Below are 24,817 nucleotides of genomic sequence, written 5' to 3'. Positions count from 1 at the left end.
TTTAGGGACAGTGATGAGGGGAGTTAGTGGTCAGGTTGGGGTTTAGGGACAGTGCTGAGGGGAGTTAGTGGTCAGGTTGGGGTTTTGGACAGTGATGGGGGAGTTAGTGGTCAGGTTGGTGTTTAGGGACAGTGATGAGGGGGAGTTAGTGGTCTGGTTGGGGTTTTGGACAGTGATGGGGGAGTTAGTGGTCAGGTTGGGGTTTTGGACAGTGATGGGGGAGTTAGTGGTCAGGTTGGTGTTTAGGGACAGTGATGAGGGGAGTTAGTGGTCAGATTGGGGTTTAGGAACAGTGATGAGGGGAGTTAGTGGTCAGGTTGGGGTTTAGGGACAGTGGGGGAGTTAGTGGTCAGGTTGGGGTTTAGAGACATGTAATAAGGGGAGTTAGTGGTCAGGTTGGGGTTTAGGTACAGTGATGAGGGGAGTTAGTGGTCAGGTTGGGGTTTAAGGACAGTGAGGGGAAGTTAGTGGTCAGGTTGGGGTTTAAGGACAGTGATGAGGGGGAGTTAGTGGTCAGGTTGGGGTTTCAGACAGTGATGGGGGACTTAGGGGTCAGGTTGGGGTTTAGGGACAGTGATGCGGGGAGTTAGTGGTCAGGTTGGGGTTTAGGGACAGTGATGAGGGGAGTTAGTGGTCAGGTTGGGGTTTAGGGACAGTGATGAGGGCAGTTAGTGGTCAGGGTGGAGTTTAGGGACAGTGATGAGGGGAGTTAGTGGTCAGGTTGGGGTTTAGGGACAGTGATGAGGGCAGTTAGTGGTCAGGGTGGAGTTTAGGGACAGTGATGAGGGGAGTTAGTGGTCTGGTTGGAGATTTGAACAGTGACGGGGGAGTTAGTGGTCAGGTTGGGGTTTTGGACAGTGATGGGGTAGTTAGTGGTCAGGTTGGGGTTTAGGGACAGTGATGAGGGGAGTTAGTGGTCAGGTTGGGGTTTAGGGACAGTGATGAGGGGAGTTAGTGGTCAGGTTGGGGTTTAGGGACAGTGATAGGGGAGTTAGTGGTCAGGTTGGGGTTTAGGAACAGTGATGAGGGGAGTTAGTGGTCAGGTTGGGGTTTCAGACAGTGATGGGGGGGGGGTTAGTGGTCAGGTTGGAGTTTAGGAACTGTGGTGGGGGAGTTAGTGGTCAGGTTAGGGTTGAGGGACAGTGAGGGGGGGTTAGTGGTCAGGTTGGGGTTTCAGAAAGGGATGAGGGGAGTTAGTGGTCAGGTTGGGGTTTCAGAAAGGGATGAGGGGAGTTAGTGGTCAGGTTGGGGTTTAGGGGCAGTGAGGGGGGAGTTAGTGGTCAGGTTGGGGTTTTGGACAGTGATGGGGGAGTTAGTGGTCAGGGTGGAGTTTAGGGACAGTGATGAGGGGAGCTAGTGGTCAGGTTGGGGTTTAGGGACAGTGATGAGGGCAGTTAGTGGTCAGGGTGGAGTTTAGGGACAGTGATGAGGGGAGTTAGTGGTCTGGTTGGAGATTTGGACAGTGACGGGGGAGTTAGTGGTCAGGTTGGGGTTTTGGACAGTGATGGGGTAGTTAGTGGACAGGTTGGGGTGTAAGGACAGTGATGGGGGAGTTAGTGGTCAGGTTGGGGTTTAGGGACAGTGATGAGGGGAGTTAGTGGTCAGGTTGGGGTTTAGGGACAGTGATAGGGGAGTTAGTGGTCAGGTTGGGGTTTCAGACAGTGATGAGGGGAGTTAGTGGTCAGGTTAGGGTTGAGGGACAGTGAGGGGGGGTTAGTGGTCAGGTTGGGGTTTCAGAAAGGGATGAGGGGAGTTAGTGGTCAGGTTGGGGTTTAGGGGCAGTGATAGGAGGAGTTAGTGGTCAGGTTGGTGTTTAGGGGCAGTGATGGGGGGATTTAGTGGTCAGGTTGGGGTTTCGGAAAGGGATGAGGGGAGTTAGTGGTGAGGTTGGTGTTTCGGACAGTGACGAGGGGCGTTAGTGGTCAGGTTGGGGTTTAGGGACAGTGAGGGGGAGTTAGTGGTCAGGTTGGGGTTTAGGGACTATGAGGGGGAGTTAGTGGTCAGTTTGGGGTTTGGGGGCAGTGATGGGGGGATTTAGTGGTTAGTTTGGGGTTTCGGACAGTGATGAGGGGAGTTAGTGGTCAGGTTGGGGTTTCGGACAGTGATGAGGGGAGTTAGTGGTCAGGTTGGGGTTTAGGGACAGTGAGGGGGAGTTAGTAGTCAGGTTGGGGTTTAGGGACTGTGAGGGGGAGTTGGTGGTCAAGTTGGGGTTTAGGGACTGTGAGGGGGAGTTAGTGGTCAGGTTGGGGTTTGGGGGCAGTGATGGGGGGATTTATTGGTCAGTTTGGGGTTTCGGACAGTGATGAGGGGAGTTAGTGGTCAGGCTGGTGTCCAAATTTGAGAACTCTGTACGTTGAAAGTGAGCCATCCTTGGGAACAAGCGTTGGGCTGGTATGCTTTGTAGATGAGCTGCAGCATGTACAAGGACCGGTGAGCACCCATGGCTGGCAGGTGTCAGGACTGTCAGAAAACATGATGGGCCAGTGATCTGGAGCACAAGGCCTGACTTTCCGGTCCCATCACCGGCCAGTCTCGAGCTCAAGGCCTCGAGTTCGGAGTCCTGGTCGTTCTTGTTGTGTATTTATTATTTCAGTAAGTTTTGAGTAATATTGAAAATATATTTTTTGATTAAACATTCTTTGTTTGTTTAAATAATTCATTAGGAGTTATATGTAAAAGTATGTGAATGGCGTACATCATCATGCCACCATGTCATAAAGTAAATACAAAACATAACAGTTCTGATGAGGTGTCTTTAAAATGAAGCTAAGATGAATAATTACCTGTTGAAGCACGGCAAGATGTTCAAGTTTTGAAAAAAGTGCAGCATGCTTTCTTTGCAAGAGGAAAAGGCGGTCGTTAAAAAAAGGCAGAAAATAGTTGAATTCATGGGTTCATAAGCAGGGAGTATGGGTGATAATAATCATAAATAAAAAAGCAGAAATGGCTGGCTACGTTGGAAAGATAGATGCATTTGATTGCATAGGAGTTAACATAGAACATAGAATAGTACAGCAAAGTACAGGCCCTTCGTCCCACAATGTTGTGCCGACCCTCAAACCCTGCCTCCCATATAAGCCCCCACCTTAGATTCCTCCATATACCTGTCTAGTAGTCTCTTAAACTTCTCTAGTGTATCTGCCTCCACCACTGACTCAGGCAGTGCATTCCACGCACTAACCACTCTCTGAGTAAAAAACCTTCCTCTAATATCCCCCTTGAAATTCCTACCCCTTACCTTAAAGCCATGTCCTCTTGTATTGAGCAGTGGTGCCCTGGGGAAGAGGCGCTGGCTATCCACTCTATCTATTCCTCTTATTATCTTGTACACCTCTATCATGTCTCCTCTCATCCTCCTTCTCTCCAAAGAGTAAAGCCCTAGCTCCCTTAATCTCTGATCATAATGCATACTTTCTAAACCAGGCAGCATCCTCGTAAATCTCCTCTGCACCCTTTCCAATGCTTCCACATCCTTCTTATAGTGAGGTGACCAGAACTGGACACAATACTCCAAGTGTGGCCTAACCAGAGTTTTATAGAGCTTCATCATTACATCGCGACTCTTAAACTCTATCCCTCGACTTATGAAAGCTAACACCCCATAAGCTTTTTTAACTACCCTATCCACCTGTGAGGCAACTTTCAGGGATCTGTGGACATGTACCCGGAGATCCCTCTGCTCCTCCACACTACCAAGTATCCTGCCATTTACTTTGTACTCTGCCTTGGAGTTTGTCCTTCCAAAGTGTACAACCTCACACTTCTCTGGGTTGAACTCCATCTGCCACTTCTCAGCCCACTTCTGCATCCTATCAATGTCTCTCTGCAATCTTTGATAATCCTCTACACTATCTACAACACCACCAATCCTTGTGTCGTCTGCAAACTTGCCAACCCACCCTTCCACCCCCACATCCAGGTCGTTAATAAAAATCACGAAAAGTAGAGGTCCCAGAACAGATCCTTGTGGGACACCACTAGTCACAATCCTCCAATCTGAATGTACTCCCTCCACCACCACCCTCTGCCTTCTGCAGGCAAGCCAATTCTGAATCCACCTGACCAAACTTCCCTGGATCCCATGCCTTCTAACCTTCTGAATAAACCTACCGTGTGGAACCTTGTCAAATGCCTTACTAAAATCCATATAGATCACATCCACTGCACTACCCTCATCTATATGCCTGGTCACCTCCTCAAAGAACTCTATCAGGCTTGTTAGACACAATCTGCCCTTCACAAAGCCATGCTGACTGTCCCTGATCAGACCATGATTCTCTAAATGCCTATAGATCCTATCTCTAAGAATCTTTTCCAACAGCTTTCCCACCACAGACGTAAGGCTCGCTGGCCTATAATTACCTGGACTATCCCTACTACCTTTTTTGAACAGGGGAACAACATTCGCCTCCCTCCAATTCTCCGGTACCATTCCCGTGGACAACAAGGACATAAAGATCCTAGCCAGAGGCTCAGCAATCTCTTCCCTCGCCTCGTGGAGCAGCCTGGGGAATATTCCGTCAGGCCCCGGGGACGTATCTGTCCTAATGTATTTTAACAACTCCAACACCTCCTCTCCCTCAATATCAGCATGCTCCAGAACATCAACCTCACTCATATTGTCCTCACCATCATCAAGTTCCCTCTCATTGGTGAATACCGAAGAGAAGTATTCATTGAGGACCTCACTCACTTCCACAGCCTCCAGGCACATCTTCCCACCTTTATCTCTAATCGGTCCTACCTTCATTCCGGTCATCCTTTTGTTCTTCACATAATTGAAGAATGCCTTGGGGTTTTCCTTTACCCTACTCACCAAGGCCTTCTCATGCCCCCTTCTTGCTCTTCTCAGCCCCTTCTTAACCTCCTTTCTTGCTTCCCTATATTCCTCAATAGACCCAGCTGATCCTTGCTTCCTAAACCTCATGTATGCTGCCTTCTTCCTCCTGACTAGATTTTCCACCTCACTTGTCACCCATGGTTCCTTCATCCTACCATTCTTTATCTTCCTCATTGGGACAAGTTTATCCTTTACATCCCGCAAGAGATCTCTAAACATCGACCACATGTCCATAGTACATTTCCTTGCAAAAACATCATCCCAATTCACACCCGCAGTTCTAGCCTTATAGCCTCATAATTTGCCCTTCCCCAATTAAAAATTTTCCTGTCCTCTTTGATTCTATCCTTTTCCATGATAATGCTAAAGGCCAGGGAGCGGTGGTCACTGTCCCCCAGATGCTCACCCACTGAGAGATCTGTGACCTGACCCAGTTCATTACCTAGTACTAGACCTAGTATGGCATTCCCCCTGGTTATTGTAGACTAAGTGAATTGAACAATATTTTGAAGCAAATGGAATAGTCAATGAGAAGCAAATGCCAGGTTTTGGGTGTATTGGGTTTGGCGGCAGACAGTTTGCATAGAAGTTTATCTGCTTGAACCAAGGCCATGAGCCTTGCTAGTGCTGGAATATTTAGAAATGAAAGCATTGTTGATTGCAGAATGCTTTAGATTTCATAAACAAAATCAAAAGGAAAAGGAATGGATTTCAGCATATGTGGCTGAATTGAAGAGATTCTTTGAGCATTGCCAGGCTTAATGATGCACTACAAGGTAGTTTAGTTTGTTGAATCATACAAGAGAACATTCAAAAACAGCTCCTAACTGAAGTACAACTTACATTGAGCAGTTGAAATAGCTGTATCAATGGAAACAGCAGCCAGAGATACAAATGAGTTGCAATTAGGACTAAAAGTGAGGGTGAACAAAATTGCACCATCTAAACAGACAGTGGCTGAGACCTGGGCTTTTTTTGCTGTTGTCATTTTGCTTCCTTCATGCTGTGGTCCGTGCTGTCCTGTGTTCTGGACGTGCTATGTTGGCGGTGGAATGTGTGGTGACACCTGCAGTTTGCCCCCAGCTCATGCTTCGGTCCTGTTGATTGTTAATGTGAGTGAACTGAACTGAAAACATGGATGTGGACATGAGGATGGAATACCAGCCTGCATTTTAATGCCGGATGGGAGAAACCAACACATCTGGGACCCAGACCCCATTGAGGTGGGGAGGGGAGCCGCCAGAGCCTGGGGCTTGATGGGTTAATTTGGTGGGGAAAACTATGCAGCCAGGACCATGATCCTGCATCTGCAATGGGTTGAGTGGAGGAGCTCAGGGTGAGTGAGGGAGAAACTCTCCACTGTGGTGGGCGATGGTGGATATGGTACTGAAAAACTGGTGGCTGGAGAGTGACAATGGTAAACTCTGACTACCGGAATATTCTAGAAGAAAGGAGAAGCTTCAGACCAAGGGCGTGATTTTATCAGTGACAGTAGAAGATTTCTGAAAAAGCTTACAGTTCAAAGTAAATTTATTCTCAAAGTATGTATATGTTACCATGTACAACCCCGAGGTTTATTTTGTTTCCAGCATTCACAATAGAACGAAAAATACAACAAAATCAGTTTAAAAACTACGCTCAAAACAACGGCTGTACTAACGAAGACAAACTGAGCAAGTATAATAAGTAAATAAATAATAATGAGAACGTGAGTTGGAGAAGTCCATGGGTTGTAGAATCGCATCTCACACATCAACCATCATGGGGATTGTTTGCACACTGACGTAGAGAGGAACCAGACCAGGGCAGAGGCTTCTTGTGCCCCTGCTGTGGCGGCCAGAACTCTGCCCGAGAGGTGCCGCGGGCCTAGATTTGATCTGTGCTCTTTACCATGTCCTGATTAGCGTGATGCTACTGCAGCTCGGGGCATCAGAGTTCCAAGTTCAGAGTTCAATCCCAACGTCCTCGGTACCTCCTCCCCATGGGTCTCCAGTTTCCTCCCACCGTCGAAAGACGTACTGCATAGGTTAATTTGTCATTGTTATTTGTCCCGTGACTAGGCTCGGATTAGATCAGTGTTGCCAGCATTTCCTGAAGTGCCATGGATCAATGGGTCAGTAGGGCCAGCTGTGCGCCGTATTGCTGAGTAAATAACTACAGGAGAGATAGATGTAGAGGAGATCTGATTCAAAAACAGAGCAGTGGAGATGATTCAGTGGTGAATGACGGCAAAGTAACAAGCCACGAGGACCACAAAACAACACTCGACATTAGACAGGGAGTGTGAAAACTTGGAGCAACTGGCTGAGGCCAGCTGGTTTGATGAGTGAATCAGGACTGCGGGGTTAAATAGGCTGCAAGTGATGTGTCTGCATGAGAGGTACGTGAATCCTTTTAGCTGGGTGGAGACTGGGAGGGGCCTGATTGTGCTTGCTCTGAGGTGTCAGGGGAGCAGGTCTGTCAATTTGTTGGCCGAGTACCCGCAGCCCGGGAGAGCTCAGGAACAAGCATGCAGACATAAATGACACTTAATAAGGTCCAGGCCGTTTGACCCACCGAGTTTTGCTGACTTTATCCTACTCCAAGATTGTAATCTCTCCCTTCCACAAAGACCTCCAGATTTCTATCATCCATGTGCCTATCTAAGAATCTGTTAAATGTCCCTATTGTATCTGCCTCTGGCACCACCTCTGGCAGGACGTTCTATGAACCTACCACTCTGTGTAAAAAACCTGCCTCTGACATCCCTTATACTTTTCTCCAATTACCTTAAAATTATGCCCCCTCTGACTCAGTCTGTGCAACATAATCTTGTACATCTCTATCAAGTCACCCTCTATCCAAAGAGAAAAGCCCTAGTTTACTCAGCTATCATTATCAAACATGCTCTCTAATCCAGGCAGCATCCTGGTAAACAATGTTCCCTCTGATTTTCTTTTACAGCTGAGCAGACCACCCATTGTTCTGAGCAGGACATTTTTACATTGAAAATTGTGTGGCAAGTCTTATTTCTGTAATATTGACAGGAAACAAACATAAATTATAAGTAAATGATGTCAGGTAGTCAAAACAACTAACAGGGACACTGGCAAAAATAAAATGTTTTGACTAGATGGCGTTGGCGTTCAGCGACCTGGAGGTTTATTAACAATGAGTTACTGACTTCCATTCAGTGTTTATTGTTACAATTTGCAACAATGTTGTACTTAAAATACTTACAATGTAAATATGTTGAAGCTCTAAAATGTTTCTAAGTAAAGGTTGTGAATTTTCTTATTTAGAAAATTTATGGATTGTACTCATTACACATGATTAATTACAAAGAATCCCACAATTAATATAGATTTCAAAATTATATTAACATTATATATAAGAAAATTCCAGCTGCTTAGCAGCAAAGACTATGTGCGTGGGAGTATTCTAGTTACTGTGTGGCTGGTAGCTTACAGCTGTCTGCTCTGCACCTCCTCACCCAAACTTTCCTGGTAAGACATGCTCTCAAATCCAGGCAGCATCCTGGTAAATCTTGATAAATAACAAAGAGGTGAGAGACCCTATGGCATCTCTAGCCCTCCCATTGACACTCACATGCTGGGGGGCAGTGTCTTCCATGCTGGTGTGGAGCAGTGGTTCTGGCCACCAGGATTAGAGATGCCAGAATGTGCAGTTGTTAGAACCCTGGACAATGTGAAGCATGGGTCATCTTCAGGCAGGGACTGGCAGTTCCTGAAAGGGGCTAAGCAAATGGCAGCAGAATTAAATAAATTCAATTTAATTTATTTCATTCAGAGCAACAAGACATAACAGGCCTGTCAACCCAACGAGCATGCCCCACACAATTAAACTCCCATATTCAAAAGATGTCTGGGTTAGAGTTAGTGAGTTGTGGGTATGCTATGTTGACGCCAGAATTGTGGCAAAATGTGGCTAGCTTCCCTGCCCATCCTCGGCTGTGTTGATCGTTGACCCAAAAAGACGCATTTCACTGTTTGTTTCAACGTACATGTGGCAAATAAAGCTCATCTTTAACCTACAAGCCAGTATGCCTTTGGAATGTGGGAGGAAACCGGAGCACCCAGGAAACGAAGGTGGTGACAAGGAGAACGTACAGACACTGGCCAATTTGAACCTGGGTGCCAGGCGCTGCTGCGCCACACCGAAAGAGTGCTGGAAATCTGATATCAAAAGAGGAAATGCAGTAAAGCTGTGGACTCGATGGGAAGAATGGTCTCCTTTTAACGGTGCTATGATTGTGGAAACACTCACTGTGTGAGGCAGCGTCTGTGGCGGGAGAGCCCGCGTGTTGCAGCTCGAATGGCTCACGGATGATAGAAAAATGGAGGCTATGTGGGATGGAAGGGTTAGATTAATCTTGGAGAAGGGTAAAACTTTGGCACAAAATCATGGGCTGAAGGGCCTGTACTGTGCTGTAGTGTTCTGTATTGAGAGGGTGCAGGAAAGGTTCACCAGGGGGCTGCCTGGATTAAGGGGCGTGAGCTATAACAAGAGGATGGACAAACTTGGGTTGTTTTCTCTGGAGTGGCAGTAGCTAAGGGGAGATCTGACAGAGGTTTAAAGTCAAATTTATTATCAGAGAACATAAATGTCACCCTGAAATTCTTTCCTTGTGGGCATACTTAGTGAATCTATAGAACAGTAACTGTAAACAGGATCAATGAACAACAAACTGTGCCAATGGAGATTGTTATTTAACTATATACAGATATATATAATGTATATAGAAATGAGATAATGTTTCTCTGGCCCAGGGTGTAAAGCATGGTAGTACACATAACACACGATAACTTGTAAAATCTACGGATGAATCACATATAAATAACAAACTAAAGTACATTAATTTTAAATAATGGAAGGTACGGAACAGATTAACCAGTGACACTTCAAATACAATGCGGCAGGGTGTTCAGAAGCCTAATGGCCTGGGGGAAGAAACTGTTTCTCATGTACCTCATCTGTTTCTGACAAGCATGAAATAATAGTTTAGAAGAGTCCTTAATGAATGTAGTTGTGTGCTTTTGTTCAAGAGCCTGATGGTTGAGGGGTAGTAACTGTTCCTGAACCTGGTGGTGTGAGTCCTGAGGCTCCTGTACCCCCTTCCCGATGGCAGCAGTGAGAAAAGAGCATCACCTGGGTGGTGAGGATCTTTGATGATGGAGGCTGCTTTTCTACGGCAACGTTTCATTAACTGTGTTCAATGGTACCCTTACATATGTGATGTCCATTATAAGATTACGAGGGGCATAGACAGAGAGTATCTTTTCCAGAGGGCATGTGTTTAAAGTGAGAGCGGGTAATTTCAAAGGGGATGTGAGGGGTGTTTTTTACACACTGAGAGTGGTGGGTGTCTGGAATGCGCTGCCTGGGGTGGTGGGAGAGGCAGATACATTAGAGACGAGAGACGTTGAGATAGACACAGGAATGCGAGGAAAATGGAGGGATATGGACATTGTGTGGGCTGAAGAGATTAGTTTAGATGGCTATTGTTTATTAATTTAATTGGTTTAGCACAACACTCTGGGCTGAATGGTCTGCCCTGTGTGTACAGTTCTGTGTTCTACATTATATGTTCTCATTTCTCAGATGAGTTTTATTTCAGATTTTCAGTGCCTATATGTTTTCATTCTGTCCTGTTCACCCTCTGACAGGATATTGGTTAAAGCTCTCGCCATTGCAGTCTCTACACTGCCAATGTGATCGTTTTATTTAACAAACATTTCCCTTGGTGTTTCAGGAACACGTTACCACAGAGTTTCACTTCCTGAGGAACTAAGGTTACCTCTGGTCTCTGAGGGACAGGATTTACCCTTTCCCCTTCCCCCTTCCCCATGACTGCCTGGCATCGCGATGTGAATGACTGCAAGTAACCTGCGTGTGCGTGTGTGTGTGGGAACGTGTAAATGTGTAGTACTGAATTAATGACCCTGTGTGAGTGAGTGAGTGAGAAAGTGCACATGATTGTGAGGGAATGTGTGCAATGCGTGTGTGGGGAAGTGTGTCTGCAGTGGTTTGTGTGTGAATGGGTGAGTGTGAGAGCTTCTGTGTGAGTGTGTGTTTGTGCAAGTGTATGTGTGTGCTGTGTGCGTTGGTGTAATTGTGTGAGTGTGCTGTGTGTTTGTGTGTGAATATGCTCTGCGTGTGAGTGTGAGTGTGTGTGAACTATGTGTGACTGAGTGTTCTGAGTGTGAGTGTGTGTAAGCATGAGGGTGAATGTGAGTGTGTCATGTGAACTTGTGTATGTGTGAGTGTGAGTGCTATGTGTGTAAGTGTGAGTGTGCTGAGAGTCAGTGGGAGTGCAGTTCCTGAACTGCTGGCTGCCTCTGTGGCTGGAGATGTTTTTCATGCTCGACTCCTAACAGTGGCTCTGCCAGAACACTCTGTTCTCTGGGACCACGCCAGCAACTGCTCCACTTACGGTCACATCAGACCGAGGCGAAGAGTGCTGTTTGTGTGTGTGTGTATGTGTCTGTGTGTGGAAATGCTGTGAGCTAAATTTAACAACCCTCCCTTCCAGCTGGCAGTATGCCCAGGTCCCTCAAACACTGAACTCTTCCAGTTGAAGGTTCTGTCTGGCTTGTTTTGTGTTTCATTCCATTCCGCTCGCTCTCTGCCTCGCTGCTGAGGTTGTGTAACAAAATATAATCCCTTTAAATGTTGAAAATGTTTTTTGAAGGACAGGGATTCACGCACACACTCCGTGCGCTGATCCTCGAAGGGCAACACCACCGCCGTTCCTGCATGTTTCAGCAATACCAGTGACCACAAGCAGGAACTGGGCAGGCGGCCACCAGCAGGGCAGAGACAGTACAGGTCACCTGGATTCACCCCGAGCTGCCGGAGAAATCGGTGCAGGAGCGGTGGGCGTACACAAAGATAGGGCCGGAGGGAGGGTCACACTGTCGGAGGGGTGGTACTGAGGGAGAGTCAGACTGTGGGAGGGCTGGTACTGAGGGAGGGTCACACTGTGGGAGGGGTGGTACTGAGGGAAGATCACACTGTGGGAGAGGTGGTACTGAGAGAGGGTCACACTGTGGGAGGGGTGCTACCGAGGGAGGGTCACACTGTGGGAAGGGTGGTACTGTGGGAAGTTCGTTATTGTGGGAGGGGTGGTACTGAGGGAGGGTCACACTGTGGGAGGGGTGGTACTGAGAGAGGGTCACACTGTGGGAAGGGTGGTACCGAGGGAGGGACACACTGTGGGAGGGGGTGGTACTGAGGGAGGGTCACACCGAGGGAGGGGTGGTACTGAGAGAGGGTCACACTGTGGGAGGGGTAGTACTGAGTGTGGGTTACTGTGGGAGGGGTGGTACCGAGGGAGGGTCACACTGTGGGAGGGGTGGTGCCGAGGGAGGGTCACACTGTGGGAGGGGAGATACTGAGCGCGGGTCACTCTGTGGGAGGGGTGGTACTGAGGGAGGGTCACACTGTGGGAGGGGGTGGTACTGAGGGAGGGCTGGTACTGAGAGGGTCACACTGTGGGAAGGGTGGTACCGAAGGAGGGACACACTGTGGGAGGGTCACACCGAGGGAAGGGTGGTACTGAGAGAGGGTCACACTGTGGGAGGGGTAGTACTGAGTGTGGGTTACTGTGGGAGGGGTGGTACCGAGGGAAGGTCACACTGTGGGAGGGGTGGTGCCGAGGGAGGGTCACACTGTGGGAGGGGTGGTGCCGAGGGAGGGTCACACTGTGGGAGGGGAGATACTGAGCACGGGTCACTCTGTGGGAGGGGTGGTACTGAGGGAGAGTCAGACTGTGGGAGGTGTGGTACTGAGGGAGGGTCACACTGTGGGAGGGGAGATACTGAGCGAGGGTCACTCTGTGGGAGGGGTGGTACTGAGGGAGGGTCAGACTGTGGGAGGGGTGGTACTGAGGGAGGGTCACACTGTGGGAGGGGTGGTACTGAGGGAGGGTCACACTGTGGGGGGTGGTACTGAGTGTGGGTTACTGTGGGAGGGGTGGTACTGAGGGAGGGTCACACTGTGGGAGGGGTGGTACTGAGGGAGAGTCAGACTGTGGGAGGGGTGGTACTGAGGGAGGGTCACACTGTGGGAGTGGTGGTACTGAGGGAGGGTCACACTGTGGGAGGGGTGTTGCTGAGGGAGGGTCACACTGTGGGAGGGGGTGGTACTGAGGGAGGGTCACACTGTGGGAGGGGTGGTACTGAGTGTAGGTTACTGTGGGAGGGGTGGTACTGAGGGAAGGTCACACTGTGGGAGGGGTGGTACTGAGAGAGGATCACACTGTGGGAGGGGTGCTACTGAGGGAGGGTCACACTGTGGGAGGGGTGCTACTGAGGGAGGGTCACACTGTGGGAGGTGTGGTACTGTGGGAGGTTCGTTATTGTGGGAGGGGGTGGTACTGAGGGAGGGTCACACCGAGGGAGGGGTGGTACTGAGAGAGGGTCACACTGTGGGAAGGGTGGTACCGAGGGAGGGACACACTGTGGGAGGGGGTGGTACTGAGGGAGGGTCACACTGTGGGAGGGGTGGTACTGAGAGAGGGTCACACTGTGGGAGGGGTGGTACCGAGGGAGGGTCACACTATGGGAGGGGTGGTACCGAGGGAGGGTCACACTGTGGGAGGGGTGGTGCTGAGGGAGGGTCACACTGTGGGAGGGGAGGTACTGAGGGAGGGTCACACTGTGGGAGAGGTACTTTTAAAGAAAATCTTTTTTTCCTTTTTTTCCATGTTTATTTTTTATATTTTATTTACCTGGTTGCACTTTATCCCAGTGTAAAGCACTTTGAACTGCATCACCTGTATGAAACGTGCTCTATAACTCAGTTATTATTGTTACTAATATCTGTTCTGAAGTAATGACATCTCTTCCGAGAAGGACCCAGCTACAAACCTTCCCTTCCCGCCTGACAATTTCTAGGTGTGGGTGCTTTTCTCTAAAAGTATGATAAGCTGCCTGTTTTCATTATCTAAACCTTCACTTCTTACATTTGTTGGATTAGACTTATTTTCTATAGTTTATATTTGTTATAACTACTAATGTACAGCATATAACTGTTAGCATGCTTCCTAGATTCTTCAGTGTCTGCCCTTGTGCTTACATTGGTGTGATTTTGGAAACCTCGTTATTTGAACAGGGGGCTATCTGACGGGCTGTGAACTTGAATGATCGTTTTTTTTATCTATGGGTCCAAAAAGAGCTGACCGTGAGGCACCATCATCTTTTTCTGCTGCTTATACTTCCATCACTGTCCCTTTCACTTCTCTTTGTTCTATTAACGCTTAATAAAATCATCTTGAAGCAACAAGTTTTGTGCCATAAGACAGGAGCAGAATTAGGCCATTCGGCCCATTGAGCCTGCTCCACCATTCCATCATGGCTGATTTTTTTATTCCTTTCAATCCCATTCTCCTGCCTTCTCCCTGTAACCTTTGACACCCCAACTAATCACGAACCTATCAATCTCTGCTTTAAATATACCAAATGACTCGGCCTCCACAGCCGACTGTGGCAGTGAATTCCACAGATTCACCACCATTTGTCTAAAGAAATCCCTCCTCATTTTTGTTCTAAATGGTTGCTCTTCTATTCTGAGGCCGAACCCTCTGGTCCTAGACTCCTCCACTATAGAAAACATTCTTCCCATATGCACTCTATCTAGGCCTATCAATACTCCCAGTGGCGAACCATTTCAATTCCTATCCTCATTCCTGTTCTGAGATGTTGATCCATAGCCTCCTCTTCTGCTAAGATAAGGTCACTGTCAGGTTGGAGGAGCAACTCTTCAATTCTGTCTAGGTAGCCTCTAACTTGATGGCATTAACATCGATTTCTCCTTTTGCTAATTTTTTTCCTATCCCCTTTCCCTCTTTTTCTATTCCCCATTCTGCCCTTTCACCTCTGCTCACTTGCCTATCACCTCCTCCTGGTGCCCTCATCTCTCCTTTTCTCCCGGGGTCCACTCTCCCCTCCTATCAGATTCCTTATTCCCCAACCCTTTACCTTTTCCACCCATCACCTCCCAGCTTCTTACTTCATCTCCCACCCCACCCACATGGTTTCACCTGTCATCTTCTAGCCTGTCCTCGTTCCTCTCCACCTGCCCCCGTCTGCATCTTTCCCCTCGCTTTCCAGCCCTGATGAAGGGTCTCAGCCTGAAATCTCGACTGTTTATTCATTTCCATTGATGCTGACTGACACGCTCAGCTCCTCCAGTATTTGGTGTGTGTTGTTCTTTCAATATTCAATAGGTTTCAGTGAGATGCCCAGAACCATCAAACGTGCCTTATACAATAACCCTTTTATTCCTGGAATCACTCTCGTGAACCTCCTTTGCACGCTCTCTAATGCTAGCGTCCTGGACGAGGTGTCGACCAAAGAAACCAATACCCGGTGCACTTTTGTGTAACTTTTGGAATAATGCACTCCTCAGAAATGTTTGTGATTGTAGGTAAACTTTTATTGTGAATAGAAATCTCAGCAGAACATCAGGGGCCAGGAAATGGACTGGAATTCTTAGCCCCTCAGAATCAAAAATAGAAAAGCGTTGCAAATAAGCATGTTGTTTTACGATGAATTAATACAGTCACTAGTGAATGGCAAAGCAAAAGACATTACTTTAAGTGCTTTATATAAAGTGTTTCATTTTCTGTAAAAATATCAACCAACTCATCTGAATCAGACTTTAACTGCACTCTGTTGCTTCTCTGTGATGTCTGGCCCCTCTCCTGACCCTGGCTTGAGCTCAGAGTCATTGTCAGGAAACAACACTGAACAATCTGAAATCTTACTCACAAGCTGTTGTGTAGCATTGAACTGAAGACCAGCTCTCAGAGCTTCACTCGTACCTCGGATTAAAACCCTGAACCATGGGAAACTCAAACTTAGCAACGCACACTCTGCAGGAAGAACTCACTGGGTCAAGTAACGAGAACATCTTCAAAAGAAATGCCTCAAAAAGGAGGCATCCATTGTCAAGGAGCCCATCACCCAGGGCATGCCCTCTTCTCATTGCTACCATCAGGGAGGAGGTACAGGAGTCTGAGGACTCACACTCAGTGTTTCAGGAACAGCTTCTTCCCTTCACCATCAGATTTGTGAATGACAGTGAACCCATCAACACCACCTCACTACTTATTTAATTTAATTAATTTTTTTCTTATTGTAATTTAGAGTTTTATTATTATACATTACAATGTACTGCTGTCACAAAACAACAAATGATATGAAACCTGGTTCGGATTCTGACTTGGTTTGTTTGTGGGGATGAAAGACACTGTTGAAGCTTTGGGTCACAATATGGTATCTGAAACAGTCAGTGTCTTTCTCTCCACAGACGCAGCTTGACTCCCAAGTTCCCCACGTCAGTCTGTGCGTTGATGCAGGTCACTGTCCTGGCTACCTTCTGCTTCAAGGTGAATAAAACTTGAAGCATATAATAAAACAAATTTAGCTCCAGCTAACTGTGCGATTTGGTGCAAGGTGCTAGTTGTTCAGAAATATTTAATGTGGAATTAATGATGTTACAAGCGGACAACTGCAGACAGCCACGGTCTGAAGCTGGAACTGTGCAAAGACTGCTTCACCTCTATACCATCCCTCCCTCCCTTACTGATCAGTTTCACATAATCACAGCTGATTAGAGATACATAAATGTAATAATTGTGCTTATAAAGTGTTTTAGGCATTAATATTTAGTTAAAGCAATAATGTTTGTTTAGTCGCTGTAACTGAAGTCGACACAACAGGTTCAGGCTAAAGTCACTATGGTCAGGTCTGGCGTTACTGAGGGCCCGGTAACAGAACTCAGTGTCTGTCACATTCCTGAAACAAAACTTGTAAACCGATTGATTTATCACCTAGGCACTGAATTCACTGACTGTAGTAACTGTGTACTGTAACTGTTCACTGACAAGGCACTGAATCTGCTTATTGTGCAATCACTGGCACTGATTTCATGATGTGCAGTCACTGGACAGTGATTTCATTAATTGTGTAGTCACTGGGCACTGAGTTGACAGTGTGCAGTCATTGGGGAGTGATTTCACAGTGTGTGCAGTCACTGGGCAGTGATTTCATTAATTGTGTAGTCACTGGGCACTGATTTGACAGTGTGCAGTCATTGGGCAGTGATTTAATTGTGTGCAGTAAACGAGTGCTGATTTGACACTGTGCAGTTACTGGACAGTGATTTCATAGTGTGTGGAGTCACTGGGAAGTGATTTCACTATGCGTGCCATCACTGGGCACTGAATTCACTGTGTGTACAGTCAGTAGGAACTGAATTCACAGCGTGTACCGTCAGTGGGCACTGAATTCACTGTGTGTACAGTCATTGGGCACTGAACTCACTGTGTGTACAGTCAGTGGGCACTGAATTCACTGTGTGTATAGTCAGTGGGCACTGAACATTGTGTGTACGGTCAGTGGGCACTGAACTCACTGTGTACAGTCAGTGGGCACTGAACTCACTGTGTGTACAGTCAGTGGGCACTGAATTCACTGTGTGTACAGTCAGTGGGCACTGAACTCACTGTGTATGGCCAGTGGGCACTGAACTCACTGTGTGTACAGTCAGTGGGCACTGAACTCACTGTGTGTACGGTCAGTGGGCACTGAACTCACTGTGTGTATGATCAGTGGGCACTGAACTCACTGTGTGTACAGTCAGTGGGCACTGAACTCACTGTGTGTACGGTCAGTGGGCACTGAACTCACTGTGTGTATGATCAGTGGGCACTGAACTCTGTGTGTACAGTCAGTGGGCACTGATTTCACTGTGTACTGTCAGCGGGCACTGAACTCACAGTGTGTGCAGTGATTTTGCACAGTCTGTAGTCACTGGCTAGTGAGTTCCAGAGCACAGTGATGCTGCAGTCCAGCAGGTGGCAGAATGAAGCCATGGCGACCACAGCATGCTGAGTTCAGACAAGGTGAGTGGAAACACAGCCAAGGGAACAGCCTCCCGCAGACACACCCGTTTATATAATGATTGTCGCAGCAAACAACTGTCATTTTATTACATAGATACCAATAACTCAGCCTCTTTCACATGCACCAACTCCCAGAGTAATTACAGAGGTCTGAATATAGTAGAAAAGAAAGTAGGAGAGATTCATAAGGCAGAGGATGAAAGATGGTCCACCAGTGGGAGCTAGGACCCAGCAATAAATCACAACTTACAAATCTGCAGCCAATGTCTGTTCTGCTGGTGTCTGAGCAGTTCCTTACCCTTTACAGCACGTACCCCGCTGTTAGTTATTTTTTGGAATACAGCGTGGAACAGGCCTTTTCATCTCTTCAAGCCGTGCCCCCAGCAATTCCCCGATTTAACCCTAACTAATCACGGGAAATTTACGATGATCAATTAACTGACTAACCGTATGTCATTGGACTGTGACTGGAAACGGCAGCATCCAGAAAAACCCACGCTTTCTGCGGGACAGCCGGAGACTTCTCCTCCAGATGGTAAAGGGGGTTTAATTTTAAGGCGAATGGAGGATATTATAGGGGGGTGTCAGAGGTAAATTTGTTTTATGAAAAGTGGTGAGCATATGGAATGCACTTCCAGGATTGGTGGTGGAGGCAGATACATTAGAAACATTTAAGAGACTCATAGATTGGAACATGCATGATAGAAAAATGTTGTATTATGTAGGAGGGGAAGGTGAGATTGATCTTGGAGTAGGTTAAAAGGTCAGCACAACATCATGGGCCCAAGTGGCTGGACTGTGCTTTAATGTCCAATAATCGATGGATGTATGTCCATAGTAGTCTGAAAATTGACACACGGGTACATAGGGTGATAAGAAAGCGTTTGGTAGGCTTGTTTTCACAGGCTGGGGCACCACGTCTGAGTTGTACAGTCACATGAGTAACAGCCAGGGGCCCTGTTTCTGCATGGTCATTACAGTCAGGTGAGTCAAAGCCTCTGTTTCTTCATGGTCATTACGGACAGGTGAGTCGAAGCCCCTGTTTCTGCGTCGTAAGGTTTTTGTGAGTCTGAAGGGAACCGGGATTCTGCTCCTTTCTGGTCTGACACTCAGGGAGATACTTTCAGAGTGTTATGTCAGAGCCTCTAAAGCACAATACTAACAATGGTGCCTCCAGCCTGTGGAGTATGTTGAAGAATCAGGAAAATAGAATATTTGGAATAATCAGAAAATGTCCCGGTAAGTGTTGGCATCCCAAAATATGAGGAACAGGGATGGTTTACAAAACTGGCATCAAAGTAGATTGAAAATTCAAAAATATGAGGTGCAAAGGGACTTGGGAGTCCTAGTGTAGGATTCCCTGAAGGTTAACTGGCAGGTTGGGTCGGTGGTAAGGAAAGCAAATGCAATGTTTGCATTCTTTCCCGGAGGGATAGAGCACAAAAGCAGGGATATAATGCTGAGCCTTTATAAGCCATTGGTCAAACGACACTTGGAGTATTGTGACAAATGGTCTGGGCCTGAAACATTGACTGTTTATTCCTTTGCATGGATGCTGCCTGACCTGCTGAGATCCTCCAGCATTTTGTGTGTATGTGATGTCTTGGATTTCCAACATCTGCAGATTTTGGGGTATCGTGAGCAGTTTTGGGCACATTACCTAAGAAAAGGGTGGCAGGATGGAGATGTAAGCCACTCCATCCCTCCGTTAGCCTACAGGTCACCCTTGGGCAAGGTGTAGCACCAGTTTAGCCCCCCCCGCCCCCCAGTGGATCTATATGAAGAGGTGGTGCATATCTCCAGCCCTGGTGTGTGACCACTGATACCAGGCAGATGATCTCTGAAGTGTATTGATAATAACTGGAGTCATCCATCTTGTAAAGACACTGGCCAGTAGAAGGCAGTGTCAAACCACATGTGAAGAAACATTTTCCAAGAACAATCACGGTCATGAAACCACAATCGCCTGTGTCATATGACATGGCGCATACAGTAATGCTGCTGCTGATGATCTAAGCAAAGATACGATGGTGTTGGAGACGGTCCAGAGACGGTTCATGAGAATGAAAGGGAGGGCGGTGTCTCACTGAAACCTATCAAATATTGATAGGCCGTGTGGAGATGGAGAGGATGTTTCCTATAGTGGGGGAGTCTAGACCAGAGGACACAGATAGAGTGGATGTGGAGAGGATGTTTCCTATGGTGGGGGAGCCTAGGACCAGAGGACACAGGTAGAGTGGGTGTGGAGAGGATGTTTCCTATAGTGGGGGAGTCTCGGACCAGAGGACACAGATAGAGTGGACGTGGAGAGGACGTTTCCTATAGTGGGGGAGTCTCGGACCAGAAGGCACAGCCTCAGAATAAAGAATAAGGAGGAATTTCTTTAGCCAGGGGGTGGTGAATCTGTGGAATTCTTTGCCACAGACAGCTGTGGAGGCCAAGTCATTGGGTATATTTAAAGAGCAGTTTCATGGGTTCTTGATTAGTCAGGGTGACAAAGGTTCCGGGGTGAAGGCGGGAGTATGGGATTGAGAGGGATAATAAATCAGCAACGATGGAATGACAGAACAGACTCGATGGGCCAAGTGGTCTAATTCTGCTCCTATGTTTTATGATTTTATACTATATATACTGCATGGCTTGGGAATGTCCTGGATTTGGGAATGTGGTGGCTAGACTTGTAGTCCTTTTAAAGATTTGCAAATGTCTGATGAAGAACCATGAATTGGACAGTCACCCACAGAGAGTTGTAAAGTGTGCCAGAGTTAGCTAGTGCTATTATCAGATTTAAATTGAATTGGGAAGTATTTTTACTTGGTTTGAATGGACTGAGGTCACGTTGATGTAGGCTCTGATGTAAGACACACACAATCAATAAGCATTATTACTTTGTGACGCTGGCATTATCCCAGTTCCAAATACAATACTAATTCAGTTTGCATAATCCAATCATGAAAGATGAAGAAGAATTTGTTTTTGCGTAAAGTTCAGGTCCCTGAGGGGCTCTCTGTGGGTGATCTGTCAAATAACTGTCCAATCTGCACTCCCTGCTGAACTTTGTAACCTCCTCCTCCCCACTGTGTATGTATCAGGAGCGTTGTGTGCTGGGGCAGGACTGCATACGTTACTCCTGGAGAAGCTCGGCCATCCTCTGACATTGCCACAACACTGACTGTGGACTTCAGGAAGGGCAAGTTGAGAGAACATGCACCAGTCCTCATCGAGGCATCAGAGTGCAAAGGGTGAGCACTTGCAAGTGTCAACATCTCTGAAAATCTGTCCTCAGCCCAACATATTGCTGCAATTACAAAGAAGGCACAACAACATCTATATTTCATTAGGAGTTTGGGAGACTTGGGTGTCATAAGGACTCTCGCAAATTTCTACAGGTGTACTGTAGAGAGGATTGGATAAAGCTGTAAACTCAGTCATCTCCATCATGGGCACTGGCCTCCCCAGCATCCAGGACATCTTCAAAAGAAATGCCTCAAAAAGGCGGCATCCATCATTAAGGAGCCCCATCACCCAGGACATGTCCTCTTCTCATTGCTATCAGGATAGAGGTGGTACAGGAGCCTGAAGACACACAATGATTCAAGAACAGCCTCTTCCCCTCTGACATCAGATTTCTGAATGGACAACGAACTCTACCTCATTATTTTTTTCTTTTTTTGCTCTCATTTTTCACTTATTTGATTTCAATATATTTCCTATTATACTTTTAGTTTTGATTATACTGCTGCAAATTTCACGGCACACATCAGTGATATTAAACCTGATGTGACATCATGGAGCAGGAGCTGAGGTTCCGGATGGTGAGTACTTGAACGTTACTTACGGAGGGGTGTTGTTGCACAGATCTGACACACTAACATGGGCACTGGCCGACACATGAGGCTGTGTAGAGTGGTAGGCCTCAGGCTAACTCCGACCAGGAGGAACTCCATAGCAACGTGTGCAGGCCTCAACCAGACAAATTGAGGACGGCACTCTTGTAAGGAAGCTCCTTCCACTCTTCAGGAAATGTATGAAGCAGTCAGAATCCTTCTCCTCACTGAGGGCCAGTTTTACTCAATGCCATTGTAAATGTGAGCAAGGGTTTTTCTCTCTGGAGGGAAAGAGGATAACAGGTGACTTGATAAGAGGTGTACCGAATGATAAGAGGCATGGATTGAGTGGGCAGCCGTAGACTTTTACCCAGGGTGAACATGGCTAATACAAGGGGGTCTGATTTTAAGATGATTGCAGGAAAGTTCAGGGGGGATGTCAGAGGTAAGGTTCTTACACAGAGAGTGGCCGGTGAGTGGAACGCGATGCCAGGGGTGGTGGAGAGGCAGGTACATTTGGGATATTTAAGAGACTCTCAGATAGGCTCATGGATGATAAGAAAATGGAAGGTTACATGGGAAGGAAAGGTTTGGGTTATCCCGGGGCAGGCTAAAAGTTCAGCATAACATCATGGGCCAAAGGCCCTGGACAATGCCAGATTGTTCTATGTTCTAGAGGTCCCCATTCACAGTGCCAAGTGCAGCAGCACGCAGTTATAAAGACAAGAGATTCTGCAGATGCTGGAAATCCAGAGCAACACACACAAAATTCTGGAGGAATTCAGCAGGCCAGGCAACACCTGTGGCAATAATCGTTGACTGTTTATTCATTTCCACAGATTCTGCCTGACCTGCTGAGCTCCTCCAGCATTTTGTGTGTGTTGCAGTGCAGAGATGGCAGTTTAGATCTGATCTTGGTTGAATTCTGTCAGCCCAAACTATCACATCACGTGTGGGAAGAAGAGGAGAGCACAGAATTTCAATGACCCCACCCAGGAGGGAAAGGGGAGGGGGGTCATTCACACCTTGAGCTCGCAGTACCATGGAACAATACCGAAATTGTTCCTGTGCCCCAAATCTGCATTCACGAGAAAGATCTAGGGTTAACGTGAGAAGAGCATTTGATAACTCTGGGCCTATACTCGCTGGAGTTTAGATGAAAGGGGGATTTCATTAAAAGCTATCAAACTTTGAAAGCCTTAGAGGACATTGAGAGGATGTTTCCTATAATGGGGGAACTAGGACCAGACGGCACAGCTTCAAAATAGAGGGGGGTCCATTTAGAACAGAGGTGAGGAGGAATTTCTTTAGCCAGAGGCTGGTGGATGTGTGGAATTCATTGCCACAGGGGGCTGTGGAGGCTAAGTCATTGGGTACATTTAAAGTGGGGGTTACCAGGTTCTTGATTAATCGGGGAGTCAAAGGTTATGGGGAGAAGGCAGGAGAATGGGGTTGAGAGGGATAATAAATAGAGTTGTTGTCAAGGGGGATTTCAACTTCCCCAATATAAACTGGGACCTTCTCAGTGTAAGGCACTTAGATGGGGCAGAATTTGTTAAGTACATCCAGGAAGGTTTCGTAAGTTAGTATTAGTCCAATGAGAGGAGATGTTCGGATAAGCAGATGGATATAAGAAGGATGGAGGGATATGGACATGGTGTAGTGTTTGGGTGGCTTTGATCTGCTGTTTAGCCGGCTCAGCACAACACCCTGGGCCGAATGCCGGCCCCTGTGCTGTACTCTTCTATCTTCTAAATCAGCTATGATGAAATGGCAGAGCAGACTCGAGGGATCGATTGGTCTAATTCTGCTCCTATGTTTTAAGGTCTTTCTAGGCCTTTCAAAATTCAATAGGTTTCAATGAGATCTCCCCCCGCCCCACAATTCTTTGAAACTCCAACGAGTACAGGCCCAGAGCTGTTAAACATCCCCATACATTAACTTCAACATTTCCGGACAATGAGATCTTGACCTCAACCAAGTTCCCTGCATCGTCTCTGCAGCTGGTACTCCCAACTTTCCTCATGACAATCTGCAGAAATTCTCCTTCCAGAATGTTCTTAACAAGTCTGGGCTCTCAGTGGTGCCTCTGCATTTGCTTATTTACAATGTCCGGCTATTTAGTCTTATTGCAAAGCAGATTCCCAGAGCTAAAAAAAGGTTACTTTAGTCATTTATAGAGAGCCAGAGGTAAATATTATTCCTTCCTGTACAAACACAAAGCGAGAACGCCTGGTCCCATTTTTATCCGACTCTGCTGTTCAGTCAACAGCTCAACCTAGCGAGCACGGAAGAGCGGGTGGAGGGAGGACGAAGAGGGGGGAGGAGGGGTGGGGGGAGTGGCAGGGAGAGGGAGAGAGAGAGACAAAGATAGTTTAGAGAGACAGACAGAACGTGAGAGACTGAATGTCATGGCAATCTACAGAGAGGGCTGGTGCACGTGGATGAAGGCCCCACAACGAGACATGGCAGGGTTGTTCACCTGCCTGACTGGTGCTCCCCACCTGTTTAGCTGTTTAACTGTGCCTGTCCCATACAATGACAGCTCTGGCCAGTGAGAGACCTCGAACTGGCAGACAGCGCAAGCGAAGATCATCAGAAGGTGAAAGCGTAAAGAATGCGCTGCTGGAATATCTTTGGTAGGATTGTCGGCCCCAGCAGGATGCAGGGGTCCTGCTGGTCAGTGGGCTCACAGGTCAGTGGTGGCCTTGGCAGACAGAAGCTGGATGCGCCTGGCGTTGCAGGATTTGCAGTAGATGTGTCCATCCAGGGGGTAACATCCTTGTGTGTCACCGTCGGAGAGCAGGGTGCCACAGTCCTGAGGAAACAAATACCAGGGCATCAGAAAGAGACAGGCGTCAGTAAAAGATGGGCGAAAGTCCTCCAAGATGTCACAGCGATATATGTAACCGAAACAAGTCCATCTGCCTAACTCGTCCATGCCAACCTGAGCTAGCTGTATTTACCGGCACTAAAAGTACAAATTTCAAAGTTCAAAGTAAATTTATTATCAAAGTGCATATTTGGGAGGACCAACCAGAGTAGATCTTACACAGTGAATGAACAGTAGGGCACTGAGGAGTGCTGTAGATCGAGGGATCTGGGAATACAGAGCCATAATTCTTTAAAAGTGGCATCACAGGTAGATAGGGCCATAAAGAGACCTTTTGGCATATTGGCCTTCATAAAGCAATGTATTGAGTACAGGAGATGGGATGTTTTGATGAAGTTGTATAAGGC

General features: G+C 47.2%; 1 protein-coding gene and 1 long non-coding RNA gene across 8 annotated transcripts in view; one reads left to right on the top strand and one right to left on the bottom strand.

Annotated features, from left to right (window-relative positions):
- Window positions 1–15,255: 15,255 nt before the first annotated feature.
- LOC140196126 (lipoma-preferred partner homolog) overlaps window positions 15,256–24,817 on the bottom strand; it is a 477,606-nt gene continuing 468,044 nt past the window's right edge. For all 7 annotated transcript variants that reach the window (XM_072254856.1, XM_072254853.1, XM_072254855.1 and 4 more), the window contains one exon: window positions 15,256–24,395. In XM_072254856.1, the coding sequence (XP_072110957.1) occupies window positions 24,267–24,395 (129 nt within the window). In that variant the 3' untranslated portion in view covers window positions 15,256–24,266. The remainder of the gene's footprint in view (window positions 24,396–24,817) is intronic.
- The window catches only part of LOC140196127 (uncharacterized), a 74,361-nt gene continuing 67,604 nt past the window's right edge, over window positions 18,061–24,817 (top strand). Inside the window, exon 1 of the long non-coding RNA XR_011885622.1 lies at window positions 18,061–18,285. This is a non-coding gene — a long non-coding RNA (uncharacterized lncRNA). The remainder of the gene's footprint in view (window positions 18,286–24,817) is intronic.

This window comes from Mobula birostris, chromosome 4 (genome assembly GCF_030028105.1).
Source record: "Mobula birostris isolate sMobBir1 chromosome 4, sMobBir1.hap1, whole genome shotgun sequence".
In the NCBI taxonomy this organism is placed as follows: Eukaryota; Metazoa; Chordata; class Chondrichthyes; order Myliobatiformes; family Myliobatidae; genus Mobula; species Mobula birostris.
Note: the sequence above shows the minus strand (reverse complement) of the source record. Positions and strands in the feature narration are given on the sequence as shown.